The sequence below is a fragment of the Nycticebus coucang genome, chromosome 18, assembly GCF_027406575.1.
Source record: "Nycticebus coucang isolate mNycCou1 chromosome 18, mNycCou1.pri, whole genome shotgun sequence".
NCBI classification, from domain to species: domain Eukaryota; kingdom Metazoa; phylum Chordata; class Mammalia; order Primates; family Lorisidae; genus Nycticebus; species Nycticebus coucang.
Genome location: NC_069797.1, coordinates 64,682,878 through 64,706,571, shown reverse-complemented (window position 1 = coordinate 64,706,571; position 23,694 = coordinate 64,682,878). Strand labels below are relative to the sequence as shown.

Here is a 23,694-nt window from a genome sequence, read left to right as displayed (position 1 = left end):
CTCCCATTCTTGGAAAAAAGTCTTCGTTAATCTAATATCAATCACAGTCTCAAAGAAGTATAAATCACAGTCTCTATTCTTCCCCCTGAGTGGCAGTCATTGTCACCAATAATCACATAAGCTCCTACCCCTGGGACTGTCAGGGCATCCAGGACACAGTATTTTTCAAATACAACAGAGGCTGGGCTGCTGACTTCTAACTGAAGTGTTCCCAGCACTTGCTCAGTGATACTGAACTCTTGTTCCATTACCATGGAGAGATTCAAAACTGTCTTTTCAATCTCATGAGCTCCAAATGCCAGGTAAAGAGTCCTGAGTACCAAAAGGAACTTAGAATTGTGATATCCAAGTGGGTTTTTCTACTGTCACATCTAGGACATTTTCTTGGTACCAGTTTATGAAAAAAAAAAAAGCCTAAGTTTGCAGTTTGGCTGACGTTTAAAATAGATACCTGGCAACAGAGGGTGTCAGATAACCAAGTCCACAGTGTCTTGACTATCTAGGTGAGGACAGCTTGTATACTTTATCGCCACACACAATAGCAAAGGGCCAGAGTTATTTACAGATAGGGTCAGGTTGGAACCCATGGTCTCCCGGCCTGGAGTTTGCTGTGCCTCTTCTCCCTCCTTCCCCCTTCCCTCCCTCGTCCCTGGCACTTCTATATCTCCAGGTTGTATGTGTTATCAATCTGTGGGAACAGAACAGGTTGTAAAGTATTTGATACAAAAGACCTTTGGTCTGGTTCTGGCAGTTACAGGGTCACCAGACTTTCAGTCTAGCCAGATATAATCTTCAGTGTCTGGCAACTTACCAAGGGGAGAGAGTGAACTACCCCAAGTTGCTCAGGCCTTACCGTCTTGCGGGCCTTCTAGAATATCAGATGTTTGGACAACCACCAACATCATGAGGGTTCATGTCAACACCATCCACAATCTTTGTAAGAGGTGCAAGAATGTCATTTGTGGAATCAAATCATAGAGCCTGATCACGGTATTGCTCCAGTATGTTACCCAGAAAAGATCCAGCATCATCCCTGTTTTCCATGCAGGGGGATATTTTCCTTTTTAGTGACTTTCCCTGAGCGAAAGATAGTTTGTGAGTTTCCATAGAGGGTTCTCAGCATCCAGTTGAGTCATCAACGGGAGAAGCAGCATGATGCTTCTTCTCTGGTTGTGGACACCACCTCTTGTCATACATCCATCTTCAGACTGGTTCCACCAGGCACCCACATTGACAGAAACACAAATGAGTTGAGATTCGTTCGCATGGTCTAGATGTTGGCATAACCAGCAATTAGATTGATTACTCGGTGTGGCCTGGTGTAAAGGATGCCAGGTCTGTGCCTGATCACATTGCTGATTGATCAGTTTCGTTTTCTCCTCACTGCAGCTTTCAGCAGAGCAGAGCAGCTTTGAGATCCTGCCAGCTCTCCTAGATTATAGGGAGGGGAAATTCCGACCTTGGCATTTTTTTTAGTTAAATCATAGCTGTGTACATTAATACAATCGTGGGGTACAGTGTGCTGGTTTTATATACAATTTGAAATATTTTCATCAAACTGGTTAACATAGCCTTCAGGGCATTTTCTTAGTTATTGTGTTAAGACATTTATATTCTACATTTAGTAGATTTCACACGTACCCTTGTAAGATGCATCATAGGTGTGGTCCCACCAATTATCCTCCCTCCACCCATCTTCCCCCCTCTCCTCCCTTCCCTATCCCCTTTCCCCATATTCTTGGGCTATAATTGGGTTATAGCTTTCATAGTAGGGCTGAGTACATTGGATACTTTTTCTTCCATTCTTGAGATACTTTGCTAAGAAGAATATGTTCCAGCTCCATCCGTGTAAACATGAAAGAGGCAAAATCTCCATCTTTTTTAAGGCTGCATAATATTCCATGGTATACATGTACCACAATTTATTAATCCATTCGTGAGTCGATGGGCACTTGGGCTTCTTCCGTGACTTAGCAAATATGAATTGGGCTGCAATAAACATTCTGGTGCAAATATCTTTGTTATAATGTGACTTTTGGTCTTCTGGATACATACCTAGTAGAGGAATTGTAGGATCAAATGGCAGGTCTATTTTTAGATCCCTAAGTGTTGTCCAAACATCTTTCCAAAAGGAACGTATTAGTTTGCATTCCCACCAGCAGTGTAGAAGTGTTCCCTTTTCTCCACATCCACGCCAACATCTCTGGTTTTGGGATTTTGTAATGTGGGCTAATCTTACTGGAGTTAGATGATATCTCAGGAACTTCACATTTTTAAAGAGTACAGGTTAGTTACTTTGTAGAATTTCCCTTGTTTTGGATTTGTCTGATGTTTCCATGTGATTTATGTATTTTTGCCAGGAATACCCAGAAAGGGTGCTGCCCTCAGTGCATCATATTGGGAGGCAGACAGCATTGAGGTGTTACTAGTGATGCTTATTTTTATCACCCGTTCAAGATGGTGTCTATCGTTTCTCCAATGTAAAGCTAACAAATATTTCATACTTATTAATGCATAGTAAGCAGGTACTGTAAGACTATGTAAAGAACCTCTTTGTCACCAAATTTTGATTTGCTGGTTGCAGCATCCATTGATGATTCTTTTTTATTTTTTAACTGTTTTTTTAAATCATAACTGTGTACCGTAATGCATTTATGGTGTACAATGTGCTGATTTGATATACAGTGTGGAAAGCTTACATCAAACTTGTTAACATAACCATCCTCTCACTTATGTATTTGTTGTGGCCCATTGATGATTCTTACCCAAATCAGTTATTACTGTTTGGTTTGCCAAATGGTGGTGCTTTTTATTTTCTTAATTATCTCATCATTCTGGCCAGACGTGGTGGCTCACACCTGTAATCCCAGCACTCTGGGAGCCCAAGGCAGGTGGATTGCCTGAGCTCATGAGTTTGAGACCAGCAAGTTCAAGACCAGCGTGAGCTAAAGTGAGACCCTGCCTCTAAAAATAGCCGGGTGTCATGGTGGGGTGCGCCTGTAGTCACAGCTACTCCGGAGGCTGAGGCGAGACAGTTGCTTGAGCCCAGGAGTCTGAGAGGTTGCTGTGAGGTATGATGCCAGGGCATTCTACTGGGGATGACAAAAAAAATTTTTTTTTTTTTTAATTTAAAAAATAAATAAATAATTAATTTCATCATCATCATTCCTTCCAGACTTACTGGTGAGCAGTATACCGTAGAGAGCTTTTCCTTCTCCCCCATTTGTTTATTTTTTTATTTTTGGTGTGGATTCACAGATTTCTGTTTTTCTCGGAGGGTTATAATCTGTTACTTCATTATTTTGATGCTCAAATTGTCCTGGGCTTGACCAGTGTCCTTTTGACGTATCTCCATCATTCTCTCTACATTTACTTCCTTACTTTCTGTCATGACAGATTATTCCAGGATCATCTTGTGTTTTCTTGACCTAGCTGTGGAGTTAGCCATTTCTCCAAAGAGCCTTGGTTCTCTTCTAATAGGAACCAAGGCTCACTATTTAAAAACTGAGATCTTGCCATGAGGTTTACTTCTTAGAACTTGGTATCATTGCTTCTGGGCCCTCTCAGTAGACACAATGAAGAAATACTTGTAGATGATAAATACATATATCTACCTACTGTTTAATTACTTAAGAGACAGGCTCTTTGCTCGGTGCCTGTGGGGCTCAAGCAGCTAAGGTGCCAGCCACATACACCTGAGCTGGCGGGTTTGCATCCAGCCTGGGCCCGCCAAACAACAATAACGCTGCAACCAAAAAATAGCTGGGCATTGTGGTGGGTGCCTGTAGTCCCAGCTACTTGGGAGGCAGAGGCAGGAGAATCGCTTAAGCCCAGGAGTTGGAGGTTTCTGTGAGCTGTGATGCGACGGCACTCTACCCAGGGTGACAGCTTGAGGCTCTGTCTGTTCTGTTGCACAGGCTAGAGTGCAGTGGTGCTAATATAGCCCGCCACAACCTTGACCTCCCAGCCGTAAGAGATACTCCCACCTCAGCATACTGAGAAGCTGGGACTAATTTCTTTTGTTATTATTTTTTTTTTTTTTGGTAGAGACAGGGTCTCACTGTGTTGCCCAGGCTGATCTTACCACCTCAGCTTCCCAAAGTGCAGGGATTACTGGCATGAGCCAGTCATTATCTTGCCCAGTCACACAGGTATATATTTACATACTTGCCTACCTCTGTATCTGTGTCTGTATCTATTAAAATCTAGGAAGGAGTTCATGCTAAATCTGCAAATTCCAGTCAAATGCCATGGGTTTATTCTAGTTTTTCCTCTTCCCATATTTATGATTTTTTTTCTTTGACAGTGAGAAATCTGACTCCCAGTATCTTAAATGTATTTTCTTATTTCTTTTTTATTCCCGAGACAGAGTCTCACTATTTTGCCCTTGGTAGAGTGCCCAGTACATTTTAAAATTCATGGGTAGTATCACAGCTCACAGCAACCTCAAAATCTTGGGTTTAAGCGATTCTCTTACCTCAGCCTCCCAAGTAGCTGGGACTACAGGCACCTGCCACAATGCCTGGCTATTTTTTTGTTGTAGTTGTCATTGTTTGGCAGGCCACGGTGGGGTTCGAACCCACCGGCCCTGGGGTATGGCCGGCGCCCTAGCCGCTGAACTACAGGCATTAAGCATATTTACTTATTTCTTGTAAGTACTCAGACTTCCTGTAACTAGTTCCCCAGTTCCCATCAGACACTCCTGATGGATATTTGCCCAGGAGAAGAAAGAAGGGCTATAGAACTGGATTTTGAACATACTATCATTCCATCCTCTTTAGGTGCTCTCATCAGAGTGTAGGGAAGGAGGAAAGTTAATTAGAAATCTTGGCCTTAAATACTTGGCCTCCCCACTTCTCTAGTACTCACAACTGGCCACAAGTTTGGCCCTGGACCTCCCAGGCTGAATGTACAAGCCCTGGCAAGAGAGAAGAAAAGGTGTTTTTTTTTAATTCCATAAAGTAAAACAAAATTTTCAAATATTAAAGCAAATGATAGAATTCCTTTTTTTTTTTTTTTGGATTTTGGCCGGAGCTAGGTTTGAACCCGCCACCTCTGGCATATGGGACCGCGCCCTACTCCTTGAGCCACAGGCGCCACCCAAATGATAGAATTCCTTTATAAAAGGGATGCTTCCTTCTAAAACTTTTGAAGTTATAAAGTTTTAGAAAGCGTGTGGACCGGTAAAATGGTGCTAAGCCAATCTGGAGTGGTTCTAGTTTTGAATGGTTAGATTTTCTTTACTGGTGCAGATAGAGTTTCTATGTGCTATTTAACAGCTAATGCAGTCTTACAGTGAAAAAAGGTATCTGAAACTTGAAAATAAAACATGGAAACATGCTAGTTCATACATAATGAATAGAAAGTAGACTAATTATTAAATGTAAGATAACTAATGAAAACTAAAAGATTTATTCATGAACATTTTCCCATAACTCTACCCTCATCACATTTCCTTTTGGGGTATTTGGCTCTCAAATGAAATTTAATTGCTTAATTATAATAGATAAATACCGGTTCAACCTTGATGGCTAGGGATTTAAAGATGATTTTTATATCATGGCACTATTAATTGCTTATTTTGTTCTTTATTAGGGTAATTTTCACTAATGAAAAATTCTCTAATGACGAATTTTTACTCTTTTGTGAAATTATTGCCCTTCTTTTTCCAGAAGTCACAAAAATTATTCATCATTAGTTTGAACATATTATAAAATATTAAATAGAATTTCTGTCATTTAGTATGCTGTTTTTAAATGATTCTTTACGCTATTTTATATCTATTTTTAGTTGATTTGATAGTTAACATTCAAATATATTTTTAGATAATAGTGAAGCAGATAAGTCTGAAGAACAATTAAAATAGGAAAAATTTGTCCTAATGATGTGAGAATTCAGATATTCTAGCTAAGGAGTGTTGTCATTGGATATCTTGACATTTTTAGATACCCACTTTTCAAATAACTAGAAAATATTAAAGCATTCTTAATATCTAAAGATTCAGATTTAGACTTTTTAATATTTATTTATTTATCTTTGAGACACTCTCACTCTGTTGCCTTGGGTAGAGTGCTGTGGCATCATAGCTCACAGCAACCTCAAATTTTTGGCCTCAACCCCTCTTGCCTCAGCCTCCCAAGTAGCTGGGACTACAGGTGCCCACCACAACACTCAGCTGGTTTTTCTATTTTTGGTAGAGATAGCATCTCAAATCTTGCTCAGGCTGGTCTTGAACTTCTGAGCTCAAGTGATCCATCTGCCTCAGCCTCCTAGAGTGCTAGGATTATAGATATGAGCCACTGTGCCTGAATGATTTAGATTTTTTAAAATTCAAATTGTGGGTGGCGCCTGTGGCTCAGTGGGTAGAGTGCCAGCCCCATATACCAAGGGTGGCAGGTTCAAACCCGGTCCTGGCCGAACTGCAGCAAAAAAATAGTGGGGTGTTGTGGCGGGTGCCTGTAGTTCCAGCTACTCAGGAGACTGAGGTAAGAGAATCACCTAAGCCCAGGAATTGGAGATTACTGTGAGCAGTGTGATGCCATGGCACTCTACCGAGGGCAATAAAGTGAGACTCTGTCTCTACAGAAAAAAAAAAAAATTCTAATTGCACCACAAAACCTTGCATTGCCTCAGAATTATCTTACTAAATATCATTTCTGTAACATAGACTAATAGAATCCCAGATATCAGAAAGTTTACTGCTTTTTTTTTTTTGGTTGTTTTTGAGAAAAATTCTTACTTTGTTGCCCTGGGTAGAGAATGCCTTGGCATCACAGCTCACAGCAACCTCCAACTCTTGGCTGACAGCAATCCACTTTGCTTAGCCTCCCTAGTAGCTGGGACTATAGGTGCCCGCCATTACACCTGGTTAGTTTTTTTTCTATTTTTTAGTAGAGATGGCATCTTATTCTTGGCTTGGACTGGTTTCAAACTCCTGAGTGCAAGCAGTCCACCCGCCTCAGCCTCCCAGAGCACTAGGATTACAGGCGTGAGCTGCTACACCCAGAAAGTTTACTGCCTTTTGAAGGCAGATTCTCATTAATCTTGTTTAAAGTATCAAATGCAATTCAAATACATTTAAAATATGAGAACATACATGTATTAGTGAAGACTGCTTGATGATGGATAATTAATAGAAGTTGAGGATTTAAAATCTTTTTGATTATTAAAAAAAAAAAAAAAATTATAGGCTCGGCGCCTGTAGCTCAGCGGCTAGGGCACCAGCCACATACACCAGAGCTGATGGGTTCAAATCGAGCCCAGGTCTGCCAAACAACAATGACAAAAAATAGTTGGGCATTGTGACAGGCACCTGTGGTCCCAGCTGCTTGGGAGGCTGAGGCAAGAGAATCGCTTAAACCCAGGAATTAGAGGTTGCTGTGAGCTGTGATGTCATGGCGCTATGCCAAGGGCAACATAGTGAGACTGTCTCAAAATAAATAAATAAAATGAAAAAATTACAGTTACCTAGATGAGTAACAATATTTTATTACAAAAGGATGAAGGTAGAACTATTTTTTTGTTTTTTTTGTAGAGACAGAGTCTCACTTTATGGCCCTCGGTAGAGTGCCGTGGCATCACACAGCTCACAGCAACCTCCAACTCCTGGGCTTAAGCGATTCTCTTGCCTCAGCCTCCCGAGTAGCTGGGACTACAGGCGCCCGCCACAACGCCCAGCTATTTTTTGGTTGCAGTTTGGCCGGAGCCGGGTTTGAACCCGCTACCCTCGGTATATGGGGCCGGCACCCTACTGACTGAGCCATAGGCGCCGCCCGGTAGAACTGTTTATTTGCAAAACTTTTTAAAAATGTTAAAACTAAAAGTTTTTAGAAATTTGAGATGATTCTTTTCCTCCTCAGTTTAAAGGGGAAATACATCTACTTATCGATACTTGATTTGTGTCATCTATTATGATATATTATAATAATAATATATCATAATAATTATATTATATATAAAATATAATAATAATATATCATAATAGATATATGCCTTATATATGCCTTAACCGAAAAAGCAGATTTTTAAAAGATGGATTTTTTTTTTTTTTTGGCCAGGGCTGGGTTTGAACCTGCCACCTCTGGCATATGGGGCCTTTGAGCCACAGGCACCACCCTAAAAAATGGGTTTTTTAATGTAAATAACTTTCCATTTGAGAAAATACTCCAAACTCCGTTCCCTAAGCGTACTATTTTTTTTTTCCTAAAGGCTCTTCTGAACTTTAATCTTCAAATCATTTTGCTTAAGAGTGTTATCTTTTCAGACACCGATTCTCACCTGGGAGAGAGATGATGCCTGTGTCCCACTCTAGTTGTTCAGAATGTCTAGGAGTGGAGCCCAAGCACCCAGTACATTTTCAGATTCCTGGGTGATCTAATAAGGAGGCAGTTGAGACCCAGTGATTTAAACCCTGGACCTCCAGAGAGCAGAGAATGCGTCATCATCTTTGTGCGCCTCGCATACGCCTGGCAGAGAGTGGGCGCTTTGACAAATGAAATTTTACTTTTGCATTCTGATTGTGTAAGTTTAAAATATATCATTTTAAAGGAAGAGTTGTGCTAAATACTTTCTTTTTGTTCTACTTTTCTGTGAAGGGCCGAGATGGACGGAAAAATGTAGTTCCCTGTGTTCTGTCTATAAATGGGGATCTAGACCGAGGCATGCTGGCTTACCTCTACGATTCCTTCCAGCTGACAGAGAATTCCTTTACAAGAAAGAAGAATCTTCACAGAAAGGTGCTTTTGCTATTTCGGAGATAGATTTGGGAAACAAAAAAATATGCTTTCTATTCCTTTTTTTATGTTAGTGTGATTGGTTTCTAATGTGAACTCTGAATAATTTCTTTTAGCACATGTGAGAGGTATTTATTGTTTTGTGTTTTTTTTTTTTGGAATCTGGCCACGGGGATAATAGTAAGCTCTCACAGAATAGAACACGGTATCCTTCATTTCTGTTTGATCACGTGCTGACAGTTCTCTCTCTGATTCTAAAACCTTGAGCCTTTCCATCAGTGGCTTCCATTTGTATCAAAAGCTTGACTCCTGGGCGGCGCCTGTAGCTCAGTGAGTAGGGTGCCGGCCCCATATGCCGAGGGTGGCGGGTTCAAACCCAGCCCCGGCCAAACGGCAACAAAAAAATAGCCGGGCGTTGTGGCGGGCGCCTGTAGTCCCAGCTGCTCGGGAGGCTGAGGCAAGAGAATCGCGTAAGCCCAAGAGTTAGAGGTTGCTGTGAGCCGTGTGAGGCCAGGGCACTCTACCCGAGGGCCGTACAGTGAAACTCTGTCTCTACAAAAAAAAAAAAAAAAGCTTGACTCCTGGTGAGTAGGCATGAGACTGACCAGCAAGACCTATTAGTACTGACCTCTCTGCCCCTGGATCTGGCTCCTGGTCTTATTCCACATGGGTGGTCACTGGACCTTCTGTGATCCCATTCTGCTTAATAACAGGGGATCCACTGACCAGCTAGATATGGGTGCCTGGGCCAAGGGAAAGGCTGGTTTTAGTGCATGAACATTCAAAGAAAATCAAGAAAGAAGAGGGCTTATAGGAGAGGAAAGAAACAGAGCAAGATGTTGGAGGAAATGGGAGGGGTCGAGACAGGCAAGAACACAAGTTGGGGGATTTGTCTAGAGACAGTTTATTTGAAATAGCGGGTAAGAAAAGGGATGGTGTCGTTATAAATGATTTCCTAGAGCTGATAGGCCTTTGCAGGATGTTTTATTCACACCCTCTATTTTCTCAGGAAATTAGGAGGCAAGAAGACTAGTTTAAAATGTGGAGGAGTAGGGGTTTAAATGGCAAGAGTGTGGAATACTCATACTCCCCTTGAATGTAAAAGGCAGCTGCCCCAAATCAAAAGTTTTAACAAGTAATGTTAGTGCTCAGCTGAGAATGGGTACCATAAGTTTGTGACACTCTCCTCAAGTGATCCCCATGCCTCAACCTCCTGAGTAGGTGGGACTGTGGGAGTGTGCCACCACTCCCAGTTAACTTTTTAATTTTCCTATTGCTCAGGCTAGTCTTGAATGCCTAGATGCAAATGATCCTCCTGCCTCAGCCTCCTGAAGTGCTAAGATTACAGGAGTGAGCCCCCATGTTCTGCCCCTTTCTTATACCTTCATCCAAACTATCAGCAAATTCCGTTTGACTTTAACATCATATATATCCTGCATCTGACCACTTCTTACCCCCTCCAGTGCTCACACCCAAACTAAGCCACCATCAGCCCTGCCTGTCCTCTCAGAGTGGCCTGTTCAAAGGCATATGCTATGTTGCTTCTCTGCCCTGGAAGCCCTTCATCTCACTCAGGAGACCAAAGCCCTTTCCTTTTTGACCTGCTACTACTCTTCACTCAGTCACCTAGCAGCCCTGATCTGGCGGTTTCTGGAACATGCCAAAGAGACTGCCAGCCCAGAGCCTTGTCATTTGTTCTCCACTTTGCCCAAAATTCTCTTCCTCTGTCATCCCGTGTTGTCTTTCCCTGCCTCCAAGCCTTTGCTCAAGGGTCACCTCAGGGAGAGGACCTTCTCCAATAACCCCAGTTATAATTGCTGCCAGCTCTCTACCAACCTGCGCCTGGCCAGCACGTCCCATCTTCTCCCGTTTTTAGCCCTTACCACCTTCACATATTTTATTTATTTATTTATTTACTTTATTATCTGTTTCTCCCTGCCAGGAGAGATGGCAGTTTTTGTTCCAGCACCTAGAACTCTTCCTGCATTACACAGCCATTGACAAATGGGTGGATGGAGGAATGAATTTGAAGAGAGGGATTACACTGTCATGTGGTGTTCTATGACCTCAACAGTCTTCCATTGTCATACAGAATATTTTAACTATTTAAGATACTTGTTTGGGGCCCAGCACCTATAGCTCGGTGGTTAAGGTGCCGGCTACGTACGCTGGGGCTGGCAGATTCAAACTGGCCTGGGCCTGCTAAACAGCAATGATAACTACAACATTGTGGCGGGTGCCTGTAGTCCCAGCTACTTGGGAGGCTGAGGCAAGAGAATTGCTTGAGCCCAAGAGTTTGCAGTTGCTGTGAGCTGTAATGCCACGGCACTCTACCGAGGGCAACATACTGAGACTGTCTCTAAAAAAAAAATAAACTATGTGAGTTACACTTGTTATATTTAAACAAAATGTACTTTTCCCCCTTTTTCCTGTTCTCCCCTCCCCATTTTAATTGCCTTAGGTACTTAAACTCCACCCTTGTCTAGCCCCTGTTAAGGTGGCTTTGGATGTGGGAAGAGGCCCAACAGTGGAACTGAGACAGGTGGGTTAAAGGAGTTTAAATGTCCTGATTTTATAGGCTGAGTGTTCATTATCCAAAACGCTTAGAACCAAAATTATTTTGGATTTTTGATTTGGGGTGTTTTGGAATATTTGAAGAATACATAGTAATTGAACACTCTCTCATTTGAAAACCCCAAATCTGAAATGTTACAATGAGCAATTTCCTTTGAGTTCAAAAGGTTGCAGATTGTGGAGCTTTTGGGATTTGCGATTTGGGGGATACAGATGCTCAACCCACATAATCATTACACCAAGTAAACTTGGGAGCTTGCCATGTAAAATTTGATTTTGACTTACTTGCTCTTTAAAATGTTTTAATTAAATAATGAACCTATGGATAAATACCGTAGTTAAATTAATTATAGATACTTTGAAGTGTAGTATATTAAAGATGCTGAATACAGTTCAGTGAATTCTGCTGTTAAAGTGTGCCCACTTGTAATTTCATTTTTGATAACTTGATATAAGCAAATATTCTTTTTTTTTTGTAGAGACAGAGTCTCACTTTATGGCCCTCGGAAGAGTGCCGTGGCCTCACACAGCTCACAGCAACCTCCAACTCCTGGGCTTAAGCGATTCTCTTGCCTCAGCATCCCGAGTAGCTGGGACTACAGGCACCCGCCACAATGCCCGGCTATTTTTTTGGTTGCAGTTCGGCCGGGGCCGGGTTTGAACCCGCCACCCTCGGTATATGGGGCTGGTGTCTTACTGACTGAGCCACAGGCGCCACTCCAGATATAAGCAAATATTCTAAATCCATAATTTTATTTTGATTTTTCTATCTGTTCTGTCAAATACTTTTGAGAAAAGCCTGGGGGTGGGTTTTCTTTTCCATAGACATCTTCAGCAGTCATCATTTCTGTCTGAGTGATGCAGATCTATCCAGGACCTGAGTGAGGACACTCAAAAGATTTAAAGACTTCCTGACCCTGGCTTCTGGGGAGAGGTCTGGGAATGTGGGAAAGGTGAACTCAGGACAGAAGAGATAATGGCTTATTTCTGCATTTCCCTTCAGGGTGGAGCAGTCTCCAACACCCTCCTCCCTTGCCAGGGCCATTTGGTAATGTCTGCAGATGTTTCTGCCGGTCACAAGGGTGGGGAATGCTGTAGGCATCTGATGGAGGCCAGGGCTGCTGCCACACATCCTATTCAGCAATGCTGAGGCTGACAAAGGCTGCCCTAGAGCGATAGTTCTAAGTTGCTAAGGCATTTCAAATTTTGCTTTTTTTTTTTTTTTTTTGCTTCACCATTGCTTTTTAAGAAAACACTGTTTACTGTGTCATTTATTCATTAGTACTTCTGTATTTTCAGTCAGGCTTTTGTCTCCGACCTTCTCCTGATACTAGTCATTCTCTTGAAAGATTTTCTGGCTTCTAGAATATCGCTGTCTTGGTTTTCTGCATACTTCTTTCTGTCCTGGCTTTTTCAGTCTTTTCCTGAAATGGTAGTATAACTTTAGGGCTCAGGTCTCACTTCTCAGATGAGTTTTGAGTTAACAGAGCCCTTTGGACCGACTATTTTTTTTTTTTTCTGAATAGAATCTTCTTTGATTTTATATGATTTTGAATGGTGATGATAACAAAAATTCTGTTTGGTATAAAAATGTCTCCCAGAACTTTTACAGTTAGTATTTAACTTTGGAGTGCTTAATATTTTTCATTTTCAGAGGAGTATAAAATTTTGGGTGGCACCTGTGGCTCAAAGGAGTAGGGCACCGGCCCCATATACCAGAGGTGGTGGGTTCAAACCCAACTTTAGCCAAAAACTGCAAAAAAAATTGTTTTTTAATATTTAATATATGTAAATTATATATGTATATATAATATGTGATTATATATATAACATTAATATCACATAATTAAAGGAATTTATACCTATTTTAACTGGTCCATTATCCATTTTAGTGTTTGAAGATGGTGATTTGTAGCTTCACAAAAAAAGGATAATCGCTCTAGCTACTTTTAGTTCCTTCTTTTTTTTTTTTTACTGTTTGGGATTCATTGAGGGTACAAAGAATTAGGTTACACTGGTTGCATTTGTTAGGTAAAGTCCCTCTTATGATTTGTCCCTCCCCCAAGAGGTGTGTCACACACTGTAAACCCCCATCCTCCTCCCTCCGCCCCTCTCCCGGCTCTGTTATTCCCCTACCCACCACCTTGTATTCGGTCATCTACTGCCTTCATATTAGAATTGAGTACCCTGGATTCTTGTTTCTCCCATTCTTGTGATGCTTTACTAAGAAGAATGTATTCCCACTCAATCCAGGTTAATAAAAAAGATGTAAAAAGTTTCAATTTTTTTTAATAGTCAAATAGTATTCCATGGTATACTTGGAATAGCTTGGTATTCCATTCCTGGGTTGGTGGGCATTTAGGTTGTTTCCACATTTTGGTGATTATAAATTGAACTGTGATAAACAGTCTAGTGCAAATGTCCTTATGATAAAATGATTTTTTATCTGGGTAGATGCCTAGTAATGGAATTGCAGGGGATTACTTTTATTTCTTTCATATTTGAAGTGTTTATATTTTTCTCCAGGTTTGTCAAGGGATATCTAAGGAATTACTAGAAAATGGGATTTCTGTGTGGCCTGGTTATTTGGAAACTGTATCATCCTCATTGGAACAACTTTATTCAAAGTAAGAATCATTTTCCTTGTCATTAAAAAATGTGTTTACGGTGGTCGCGGTGACTCCCACCTGTAGTCCTAGCACTCTGGGAGGCCGAGGCAGGTGGATTGCTTGAGGTTGGGGGGTTTTGACCAGCCTGAGCAAGAGTGAGACTCTGTCTCTTCTAAAAACAGAAAAAACTGAGGCAAGAGGATCGCTTGAGCCCAAGAGTTGGAGGTTGCAATGAGCTATGATGCCGTGGCACTCTCCTCAGAGTGACAGCTTGAGACTCTTGTCTCACAAAAAAAAAAAAGAAAGAAAGAAAAGAAAAGTGTTTTGTTGGTTTTTTTTTTTTTTTTTTTTTGAGACAGTCTTATTTCTTAATCCTCGGTAGAGTGCTGTGGCAGCACAGCTCACAGCACCCTCAAACTCTTGGGCTTAAGCGATTCTCTTGCCTCACCCTCCCCAGCAGCTGGGACTATAGGCACCTGCCATAATACCCAGCTATTTTTTCGTTGTTGTCATTGTTATTTAGCAGGCCTGGCTGGGTTTGAACCTGCCAGCCTTGGTGTATGTGGCCAGCACCTGAACCACTGAGCTATGGGCATTGAGCCTATTCATAGTTTTTTGATTGTAAGTTTATTTATGGTAACAGAAATAAATTTCTTCTAAATATATATAAAATATGATTTTAAATGAATGCTCACTTTCCCTTTTATAGTACCTTATACCCTTAGTTAATTAATACAGCAGAGAACAGTATTCAGCAGCTGTATTTGAGCACATACTCTGTATAATATCAAGATTCAATGTCATGAATTATGTATACCTCAGTTTATCTAATACTTATCAGGGATAAAGTTATGTATATAGCATGATTTGGTGAGTCAGGACTGAAAGAACATGAGTGGAATGCATTTCCACTGGCACTGAGCTTCGTTCAGAGACTGAGTGGAAGAGAATTCTATCCTGGAGGAAGAGAGAACTAATCTTCTCAGGGACTGGAACCTCTGTTCACCCAATTGCTCAACAACGGAAACCAGCAACCATGCTTTTTTTTGTTGTTGCAGTTTGGCCAGGGCTGGGTTCGAACCTGCCACCCTTGGTGTATGTATGGGGCTGGCGCCCTACTCACTGAGCCACAGGCACCGCCCCAGCAATCATGCTTAACTCCTTCCTCTTCCTTACTCTCCATGTCCAATCCATCACCAAATGTCATCAGCCTGCCTCCCAAATAGACCTCAAATCCATCTCTGTCTTCACTGCCACTCCCCAAGTTAAGGTCACAGATATCTCTTACCTGGATAATTAAAATAATCCCCTCATTGACTTCCCTGACTCTAGTTTATACTCTGCTATTTCAGTAACTTCTGTTTTTTAATAAAGTACTCAAGTCTTCCTCCTTTGGCTTCATTTTGGTAGGTTTTTTTTTTTTTTTTTTTTTTTTTTTGAGACAGAGTCTCAAGCTGTTGCCCTGGATAGAGTGCTGTGGCATCACAGCTCACAGCAACCTCCAATTCCTGGGCTCAAGCAAGTCTCCCGCCTCCGCCTCCCAAGTAGCTGGGACTACAGGTGCCCACCACAACACTCAGCTATTTTTTGGTTGCAGCCATCATTGTTTTTTGGCGGGCCCGGGCTGGATTCAAACCCGCCAGCTCAGGTGTATGTGGCTGGCGCCTTAGCCGCTTGAGCCACAGGTGCCAAGCCTGTTTTTAGCTTTTTGTGTTGAGGTGCATTTACATATCTGCTGGGTGAAAAGTTGTGAGGCTTTGTGCTTTGCTTTTCAGTACTTTGATAACTTTTTTTTTGTTTGTTCGTTTTTTTGAGACAGAGTCTCACTTTATCACCCTCCATAGAGTGCCTTGGCGACACAGCTCACGCAACCTCCAACTCCTGGGCTTAGGCGGTTCTCTTGCCTCAGCCTCCTGAGTAGCTGGGACTACAGGCACCCACCACAACACCCAGCTATTTTTTGTTGCAGTTTGGCTGGGGCTGGGTTTGAACCTGCCACCTTTGGTATATGGGGCTGGCACCCTACCCACTGAGCCACAGAAAATACACCTTCCACTGGCAGGTTCAAATCCAGCCCAGGCCCGCCAAACAACAATGATGGCTGCAACCAAAAAATAGCTGGGCGTTGTGGCAGGCACCTGTAGTCCCAGCTACTTGGTAGGCGGAGGCAGGAGACTCGCTTGAGCCCAGGAGTTGGTGGTTGCTGTGAGCTGTGATGCCATGGCACTCTACCCAGGTTGACAGCTTGAGGCTCTGTCTCAAAAATAAATAAATAAATAAAATAAATCCACTTTCCAGATAATGTTCACAGAAAAACAGTTTTCTATAAATGGAAGTAGAGTAACGAATGATTTTATCATATATAAAAGGAAGGGGTGGTACTTGAACTTAACAATTCTCTCAGGTTCTTAAATCTTATCCTTTGTTTCATGTGGACATTATCAAGTTACAGTTATATTATAAAGGATCTATTTCCCAGATTATTTTTATGCAAATATTTATTACATAATTATGTTTCATGCACTTTGATTACTGTTGAACAAAACAGAAAAATTCCCTGGTCTTACGATATTTACATCTACTGGGACAAAATAGTAAGCAAGCAGATGAATAATTAAATTAGTTTTGATAGAGTCCTGCAAAGAAAATAAAAGGTAATGAGTTAGTGTGACTTGCTAAGCAGAAGGATGAGTGTGTATATACTGTTATTGCTGAACCAGAAACCGTAAGTCAGCATTCTAAATTATAAATGAAGTATGATTTTGGTATAATTAGTTGCACACTAGATGTTTATTGTTTGTTTTTATAAGAGACTTTAGTCTAAAATAATTGTTCTTAAATTGCATCCAAATATCAAAATGCTGAAGTTATTATGAGGTTCATCCATATCACCCCGAATGATCAGTTGAGGTACCAGTGTTTATTTCTCAGATTTTATTTTCTTCTATGACTTTCAGCTGTTGCAATAAATTAGAAACTCTGATAATTTTCCTTTGAATGTGATTCAGAAACTTGTCAAGTGTTGTTGTTGTTGTGTTTTTTGGTCCAGCTCTGAAATCCTGACTTTGAGTTCATGACTATTGAGAGCAGAGTGGACTCTGAAGTAGCTAAAGCTGGTAATATGGGGAACTTACGATTTATGCCTGTGCTCATGTATTTGTTTAACTACTTTTTTCTTAGGTATGATGAAATGAGTATTCTCTTCACAGTTTTGATTACTGAAACTACTTTGGAAAATGGACTAATCCATCTGAGAAGTAGAGATACCACAATGAAAGAAATGATGCATATATCTAAATTAAAAGACTTTTTAATCAAGTATATATCATCAGCTAAGAATGTATAGATTTTTGTATTTGTACAATAAATATTCTCTACTAATTTGGTTGTCTTATTTAACTTACATTATTTTTAGCCCCTTTGTACTTATGAAGTGGACATTTTTGGTGCTTTCTTTGATTCCATTGGGGGAGGTTTAAATGTATTACTTTTATCAGAATATGTTCAGCTATAAGAAACAAAAGTCCTACTAAACTGGATTAGGCAAATTGGAGTTTTTCTTACAAAACAAGAAATCCAGAGCGTAGACTGTCTAAAGCAGGTATAGCTATTTATAGTTAAGGACCCAGGTTCGATGTCTTTCTGTTCTGCCATCTTCAGTATGTTGGCTTTTATCTTTCCTTCTTGCCTCATCATCACAGGTGGCTGCCGTATTTCAGACCTTTTCATGCTTCTAGTTAGGAGGAAAATCAAAGAGACCAGGGCTAGCCAGCTAAGGCTCTTCTAGTTTTAATTAGAAAGTAAATTCTAGGGCGGCGCCGGCCCGTATACCGAGGGTGACGGGTTCAGACCCGGCCCCGGCAGAACTGCAACCAAAAAATAGCCGGGCGTTGTGGCGGGCGCCTGTAGTCCCAGCTACTCGGGAGGCTGAGGCAAGAGAATCGCTTAAGCCCAGGAATTGGAGGTTGCTGTGAGCTGTGTGATGCCATGGCACTCTACCGAGGGCCATAAAGTGAGACTCTGTCTCTACAAAAAAAAAAAAAAAGAAAGTAAATTCTTTTCCAGACCTCTCAATCAGAAGACGTCTTTCTACCATTGGTCAGAACCGCATCACATGGTAATGTCTAGACCTATCACCGTCCTAAGGACGAGAATATCCTGACTTAGATCAAATACTGTTTATCCTTTGGAGCTTCAATAATGTCTGTCTCTCAAATGGATTTTGTTATCAGGAAGAGTCTTTATGGAGTCTGCCACATTTATACTGTCAAATATCAAAGAGTAACTGAAAACTAAACTTTAAAATTGAACATTTATTGGTTTTTTTAAAAGCAAGCTAAGATAAATGTTAGAAGTAACCTAACTATTGCAATTTATTTCATGTCTGGTTCTAATCGATATGTTTATAAGAAATCTTTGAACTTTTATGTGCTGATTTTTTTTTTTTTTTTTTTTTTGTAGAGACAGAGTCTCACTTTATGGCTCTCGGTAGAGTGCCGTGGCCTCACACAGCTCACAGCAACCTCCAACTCCTGGGCTTAAGCAATTCTCTTGCCTCAGCCTCCCGAGTAGCTGGGACTACAGGCGCCTGCCACAACGCCGGGGCCAGGTTTGAACCCGCCACCCTCGGTATATGGGGCCGGCGCCTTACCGACTGAGCCACAGGCGCCGCCCTATGTGCTGATTTTTTGTGTAAATATCCTACTATTACCAACTTGACAAAAAGACCAAATGATATATGCAGATTAGTGGAATTAATCCCAGTGCCCATTACCAGCGCCAGCAACCAGCAACCCAGGACCACTCCTGACTCCTCCACCGACACTACCCGTCTGTGTTATTTTGAAACAGATCACAGACATCACTTCATCTGTAAATATCTTAAAGATCTTTGCTTACCCACAATACCATTATCATACCTTAAAAGAAAATAACAAAATGATATTGAGGAATTATTGAAAATTTTTTGAGGTATGATAGTGGTAGTATAGTTATGTTTTCCTTTTTAAAAAATCTTTGAGGGCGGCACCTGTGGCTCGGTGAGTAGGGTACTGGCCTCATATACCGAGGGTGGCGGGTTCAAACCCGGTCCCGGCCAAACTGCAACAACAAAAAATAGCTGGGCGTTGTGGTGGGCACCTGTAGTCTCAGCTTCTCAGGAGGCTGAGGCAAGAGAATCACCTAAGCCCAAGAGCTGGAGGTTGCTGTGAGCTATGACGCCACAGCACTACCGAGGGCAACAAAGTGAGACTCTGTCTCTAAAATAAATAAATAAAAATAAAAATTAGGTCTTTAAAAAAAAAACTTTGATAGACACATATAAGCATTTTGAGGTGAAATTATATATCTGATACTTTAAAATTGTCCTTTTATTAAGAAGTGGTGAGAGCTAGATGAAACAAGAATGGCATTGAGCTGTTGAAGCAGGGTGACTGGCACGTGAGGGGTCATAGTATATGTTGCTATCTTGATATTTGAGAATTTTTGTAATGAAAGCTTCAGAAAAGGCTTGACACCAATAGCTTGGTGGTTAGGGCACCGGCCGCATACACCAAGGTAGGCAGTTGGAATCCAACCCAGGCCTGCTAAATGACAATGACAACAACAAAAAAATAGCTGGGCGTTGTGGCGGGCACCTGCAGTCCCAGCTACTTGGGAGGCTGAAGCAAGAGAATCACTTAAACCCAAGAGTTAGAGGTTGCTGTGAGCTATGATGCCATGGCACTGTAATGAGGGCGACATAGTAAGACTGTCTCGAAAAAAAAAAAAAACTTGAGAAAGAAGCCTTTACTATCAAATATCCACTTAGTTTTAACTTTTTCATAAAATTCTATAGTTTTCATCAGAATCCAAGTAAGGTTTATGCCTTACTGAAATTGGTTAGTAGGTCTTTTTGAGTCTCTCTTATCCTGGAGATTCATGCTGTCCTTTTAAATCAGTTAATTATTGTGGAGTTTTTTCTACCGTCTGCATTTTGCTTGTTGTGTCTTCATGATATAATGTAACCTGTTCCTCTCTGTCCTATGTTTCCTGTATATAGAAAGATCCAGGGAGGAGTCTGGCTTAGGTGTTGGAGCCCGAGTGAGGGGCCTCTGCATGGGAGGCCCTTCAGGGGAGGGTGGGCGGTACAGGGTGCCGGGTCTAAATCAGGTGAGAAGGGGTCTGCATGGAGATTTATGACACACGGGGAATAGTCAGATTCAGTAAATTTACTGGGGTACTGGGGGCCCAATTTCTCACAGAGAGGATAGTTACAAATAAGAAAAGGGGAGGAAACTAGAATGTACTATGGTATTGGATTGGAGTTAGAGATTATCAGTGTGAACTCAGAGATAGAGAAATAGAAATAAATACAGAGGTAAGTGTAGATATGTGTAAATATGCACATGAATATATATTCCTAAGCTCTGACCACGGAAGGGGTCTAGAAACAGCCGCATACTAAGAGTGGTCACAGCTTCAGAGCTAGAGCCCAGACCCTAGTTTCTGCTTTTTTTTTTTTTAGGCTAGGCAAGTGAAACAGCAGGAGTGGAGAAGGAACAAAGGAATCTGTAACTAGTTGTGATCAATTAGTTGTAAAACACCACAGCACTTCAACCCACCCAGACCCTGGTTTCTAAATATTGAGCTCACCTGAAAGGAACCGGAGCGCCTTGGAAAAATAACTGATACAGAGCTGGGTCAGGACAAGGACAAGAATAAGGTGACCCTGGAACATCCTGCTGTGCCAGAAGTAAAGAAACATTCAAAGAATGATGGGAATATGTCGAGAGAATACCAGCCATCATGGCCTCAGCCCCCCAGAGGCCAGGTGGGCCACTGCTCCTGGCCAGCAACACACTCCGTAGTAGCTCTTCCGGCCGTTCCTCAGGCTTGTTCCCCGGGGTCACCTCCTTGGTCAGTTCCTGCCACAGAAGGCCTTATCTCAAGCTCCCCTCTCAGGTCTAGTCCTGGATGGGATGAAGGCTCAGATGGCCCTAGAAAGCAGCCCTGGGGAACAGAATTACTCCCCCGTGGATGGAGGGGAACAAGTGCTGGTGCCAAGGAGAGTGGTGAGAACCCTTAGCGTGCCAAAGCTTTACGAAGACTTTCCCTTGCAGAGAAGGAGTGCGTGGGATGCAATAGTTCTAGCACTTGAAAGGTTTGGGGCAACCATAATTATGTGGCTTGTGTCAACAGCATTAGAAGCTTTGCAAGGAGAAAATGAGAGGCTACCAATTCAGGGCAAGCTGTGAAACCCTGAGGGCCTTTACCCTCCTCTCCCACAGCCAATGGGCAGGCTGTGCTGAGGGCAAGTCCAGGTTCTGATCCAAAGAGCCCTGCAGGTGCAGCCACAGAGGGATGGAGCGCACACAGCTAGCACTTCTCCCCTGCCAGTCTCCGGCTGACAGGGACAGAGTGGGCCTTGGGATAGGGGCAGTGGGGACCTTAAGTCCCCTTGCTGGGAGAGGAGCATTGCCTCCTTATTAAAAGGCTTCACTTGAGGCTGATGCTCTGCCATTTTTTGTATTATGGGGGTAAAATATATATAACATAAAATTTACCATTTTACACAATTTTAGGGGTGTCATTCAGGGGAATTAAGTTAATTCATGTTGTGCAGCACCATCTGTCTCCAGAACTTTTTCATCTTCCCAGGCTGAAACTCTGTTCTCAGTGGAAAGTTACTCCTCCTTGTCCCGGAACAACGAAATTCACTGTTGTATTTGCTTCGTGATATTTTGCTTGTTTTCTTTAAGATCCATCCCTATCTTCCCTGCAGATTATTGACTAGGGTCGGGTCTCAGCAAACCTGTGTGGGGAAGCAGAGTCCCTGCTGTAGGAGGCAGTCACTTACCCAGCTGGGGACAGCAGCCTGCCAGTACATCCTCCTATCCGAGTACTAACCAGGCCTGACCCTGCTTAGCTTCTGAGATCAGAAGCAATCAGGGTTGGGCACAGTGGCTCACACCTGTAACCCTAGCACTCTGGGAAGCTGAGGCAGGTAGATTGCCTGAGCTTAGGAGTTGCAAACCAGCCTGAGGCAGAGCGAGACCCCCCTGTTTCTAAAAAATAGCCAGGCATAGTGGTGGGTACCTGTAGTCCCAGTTTACTCGGGAAGCTGAGGCAAGAGGATCACTTGAGCTCAAGAATTTGAGGTTGCTGTGAGCTATGACATCACAGCAAAGTGAGACTCTGTCTCAAAATAAAAAAAAAAAAAACCGGGTGGCACCTGTGGCTCATTGAGTAGGGCGCTGGACCCATATACCGAGGGTGGCGGGTTCAAACCCAGCCCCCGCTGAACTGCAACCAAAAAATAGCCGGGCGTTGTGGCGGGCGCCTGTAGTCCCAGCTGCTCAGGAGGCTGAGGCAGGAGAATCGCGGAAGCCCAAGAGCTGGAGGTTGCTGTGAGTCCTGTGACATCATGGCACTCTACTGAAGGCGGTAAAGTGAGACTCTGTCTCTACAAAAAAAAAAACAAAACCCCAGAAGCGATCAGGTGTGTTCAGGGTGATATGGCCATAGACATTGCTAGTACATTCTGCCAGGAGCCAGGGGAGCACGTGGGAGGGGCGAGGGAATGCTGCACTGCACAGCACAGAATGTGAGACTGGATCACAAAATCGAGGTTTAGTGTCATGTAAGGTTACCAGGAACTGGTCCAAAGTGTACAGCTGGGATGTTTCCTTGAAGCTTGGACCCAACAGAGGCCACATAACATAGTGGACAGTGGGCAGTGCAACATAGTAGCCACAGTCAGTCAGAAGCAAGGCTGCATGCTGGGTGAAACACAGCTAGTGGCTCATGTTAAAATGATAAGATTTTGGATACGCTGAATTAAATAAAATACACTATTCCAAGTTATTTCATCTGCTGCTTTTCAATTTTTATGGTGGCTGCTAGAAAAAGTTAAAAGTATCTCTGTGGGGCGGCGCCTGTGGCTCAAAGGGTAGGGTGCCAGCCCCATATACCGGGAGTGGTGGGTTCAAGCCCAGCTTCAGCCAAAACTGCAAAAAAAAAAAAAAAAAGTACCTTTGTGGTTCATATTCTATTTCTATTGGACAGTGTGGCCCTACTGGGATGAGGATGGCAATGCCTGAGCCAAATCTCCAGGAGAGTCCCAAGACGCAGAGAAGCAGGCCCGTCAGCATGAATTCACTGTGGGAGACCGAAACACCTCCCACTCACTAAGTCCTTCCGGAGAGCCTAAAAGATGCTTCCCTTACTGAAGCAATTCAAATGCCTTGGAGTGGGACACTGGTGGACCTAAGTGGTGGCTATCTTTTGTCAGCCAGAGTTGGTGATGGAAGATGTTACCCAGGACTGGGCCTTGGTGTCAGTGGGAATGACAGGACTCCACCATGGCAGAGGTGAGGTGGTGACGCCGGAGTGGGGGAGGCAGGGTTAATGTAATTGCCATGATGGGTAGTAATGCGGAGTGGCTGGGATCCAGGCTGAGAGCCAGGCGTTCCCGGGAGTAGGACAGATAGGCTGTCAATGGCAATGCTGTTTATATAGCCACTAAAGACCAAAGCAGATGCCTGGAGGGCTGGTACTGGCACCGTAATGGAAAACCATGAATTGTTTCTAGGTCTAACCCACTCCTCATGTGCATCAAGGGATCCCCTTCAGTCTTTCCCTGAGGGTCCTGTATCTCTTTAGCAGAGAAGCTGTGAACCAGGGAAAGGAGACCACCAGCTCACCCAGGGCCTTTCAGGGGAGGTTGGATACAGGGTGCTCTGATGGGGCTGCCCAGAGGCCAGCTGATCGTGAAGGACTGGTAGAAGCTGTTCTCACAC

The 23,694-nt window shown here is 42.6% G+C and overlaps 1 protein-coding gene across 5 annotated transcripts in view; it reads left to right on the top strand.

Annotated features, from left to right (window-relative positions):
• The window catches only part of POLG2 (DNA polymerase gamma 2, accessory subunit), a 47,181-nt gene that overhangs the window by 10,367 nt on the left and 13,120 nt on the right, over positions 1–23,694 (top strand). The window contains exons 5-8 of one of the 5 annotated variants that reach the window (XR_008375688.1): positions 8,595–8,735; positions 11,194–11,274; positions 13,833–13,933; positions 22,961–23,265. Coding sequence is in view for 4 of the 5 variants with exons in the window: in XM_053570790.1 (XP_053426765.1) it covers positions 8,595–8,735; positions 11,194–11,274; positions 13,833–13,933; positions 17,096–17,261 (489 nt within the window). In the remaining variant the exon portion in view is untranslated. Of the gene's footprint in view, positions 1–8,594; positions 8,736–11,193; positions 11,275–13,832; positions 13,934–17,095; positions 17,730–20,420; positions 20,635–22,960; positions 23,612–23,694 lie in introns of those variants that run through there. The other 4 variants (XM_053570792.1, XM_053570793.1, XM_053570790.1 and 1 more) reach the window with 4 other exon arrangements.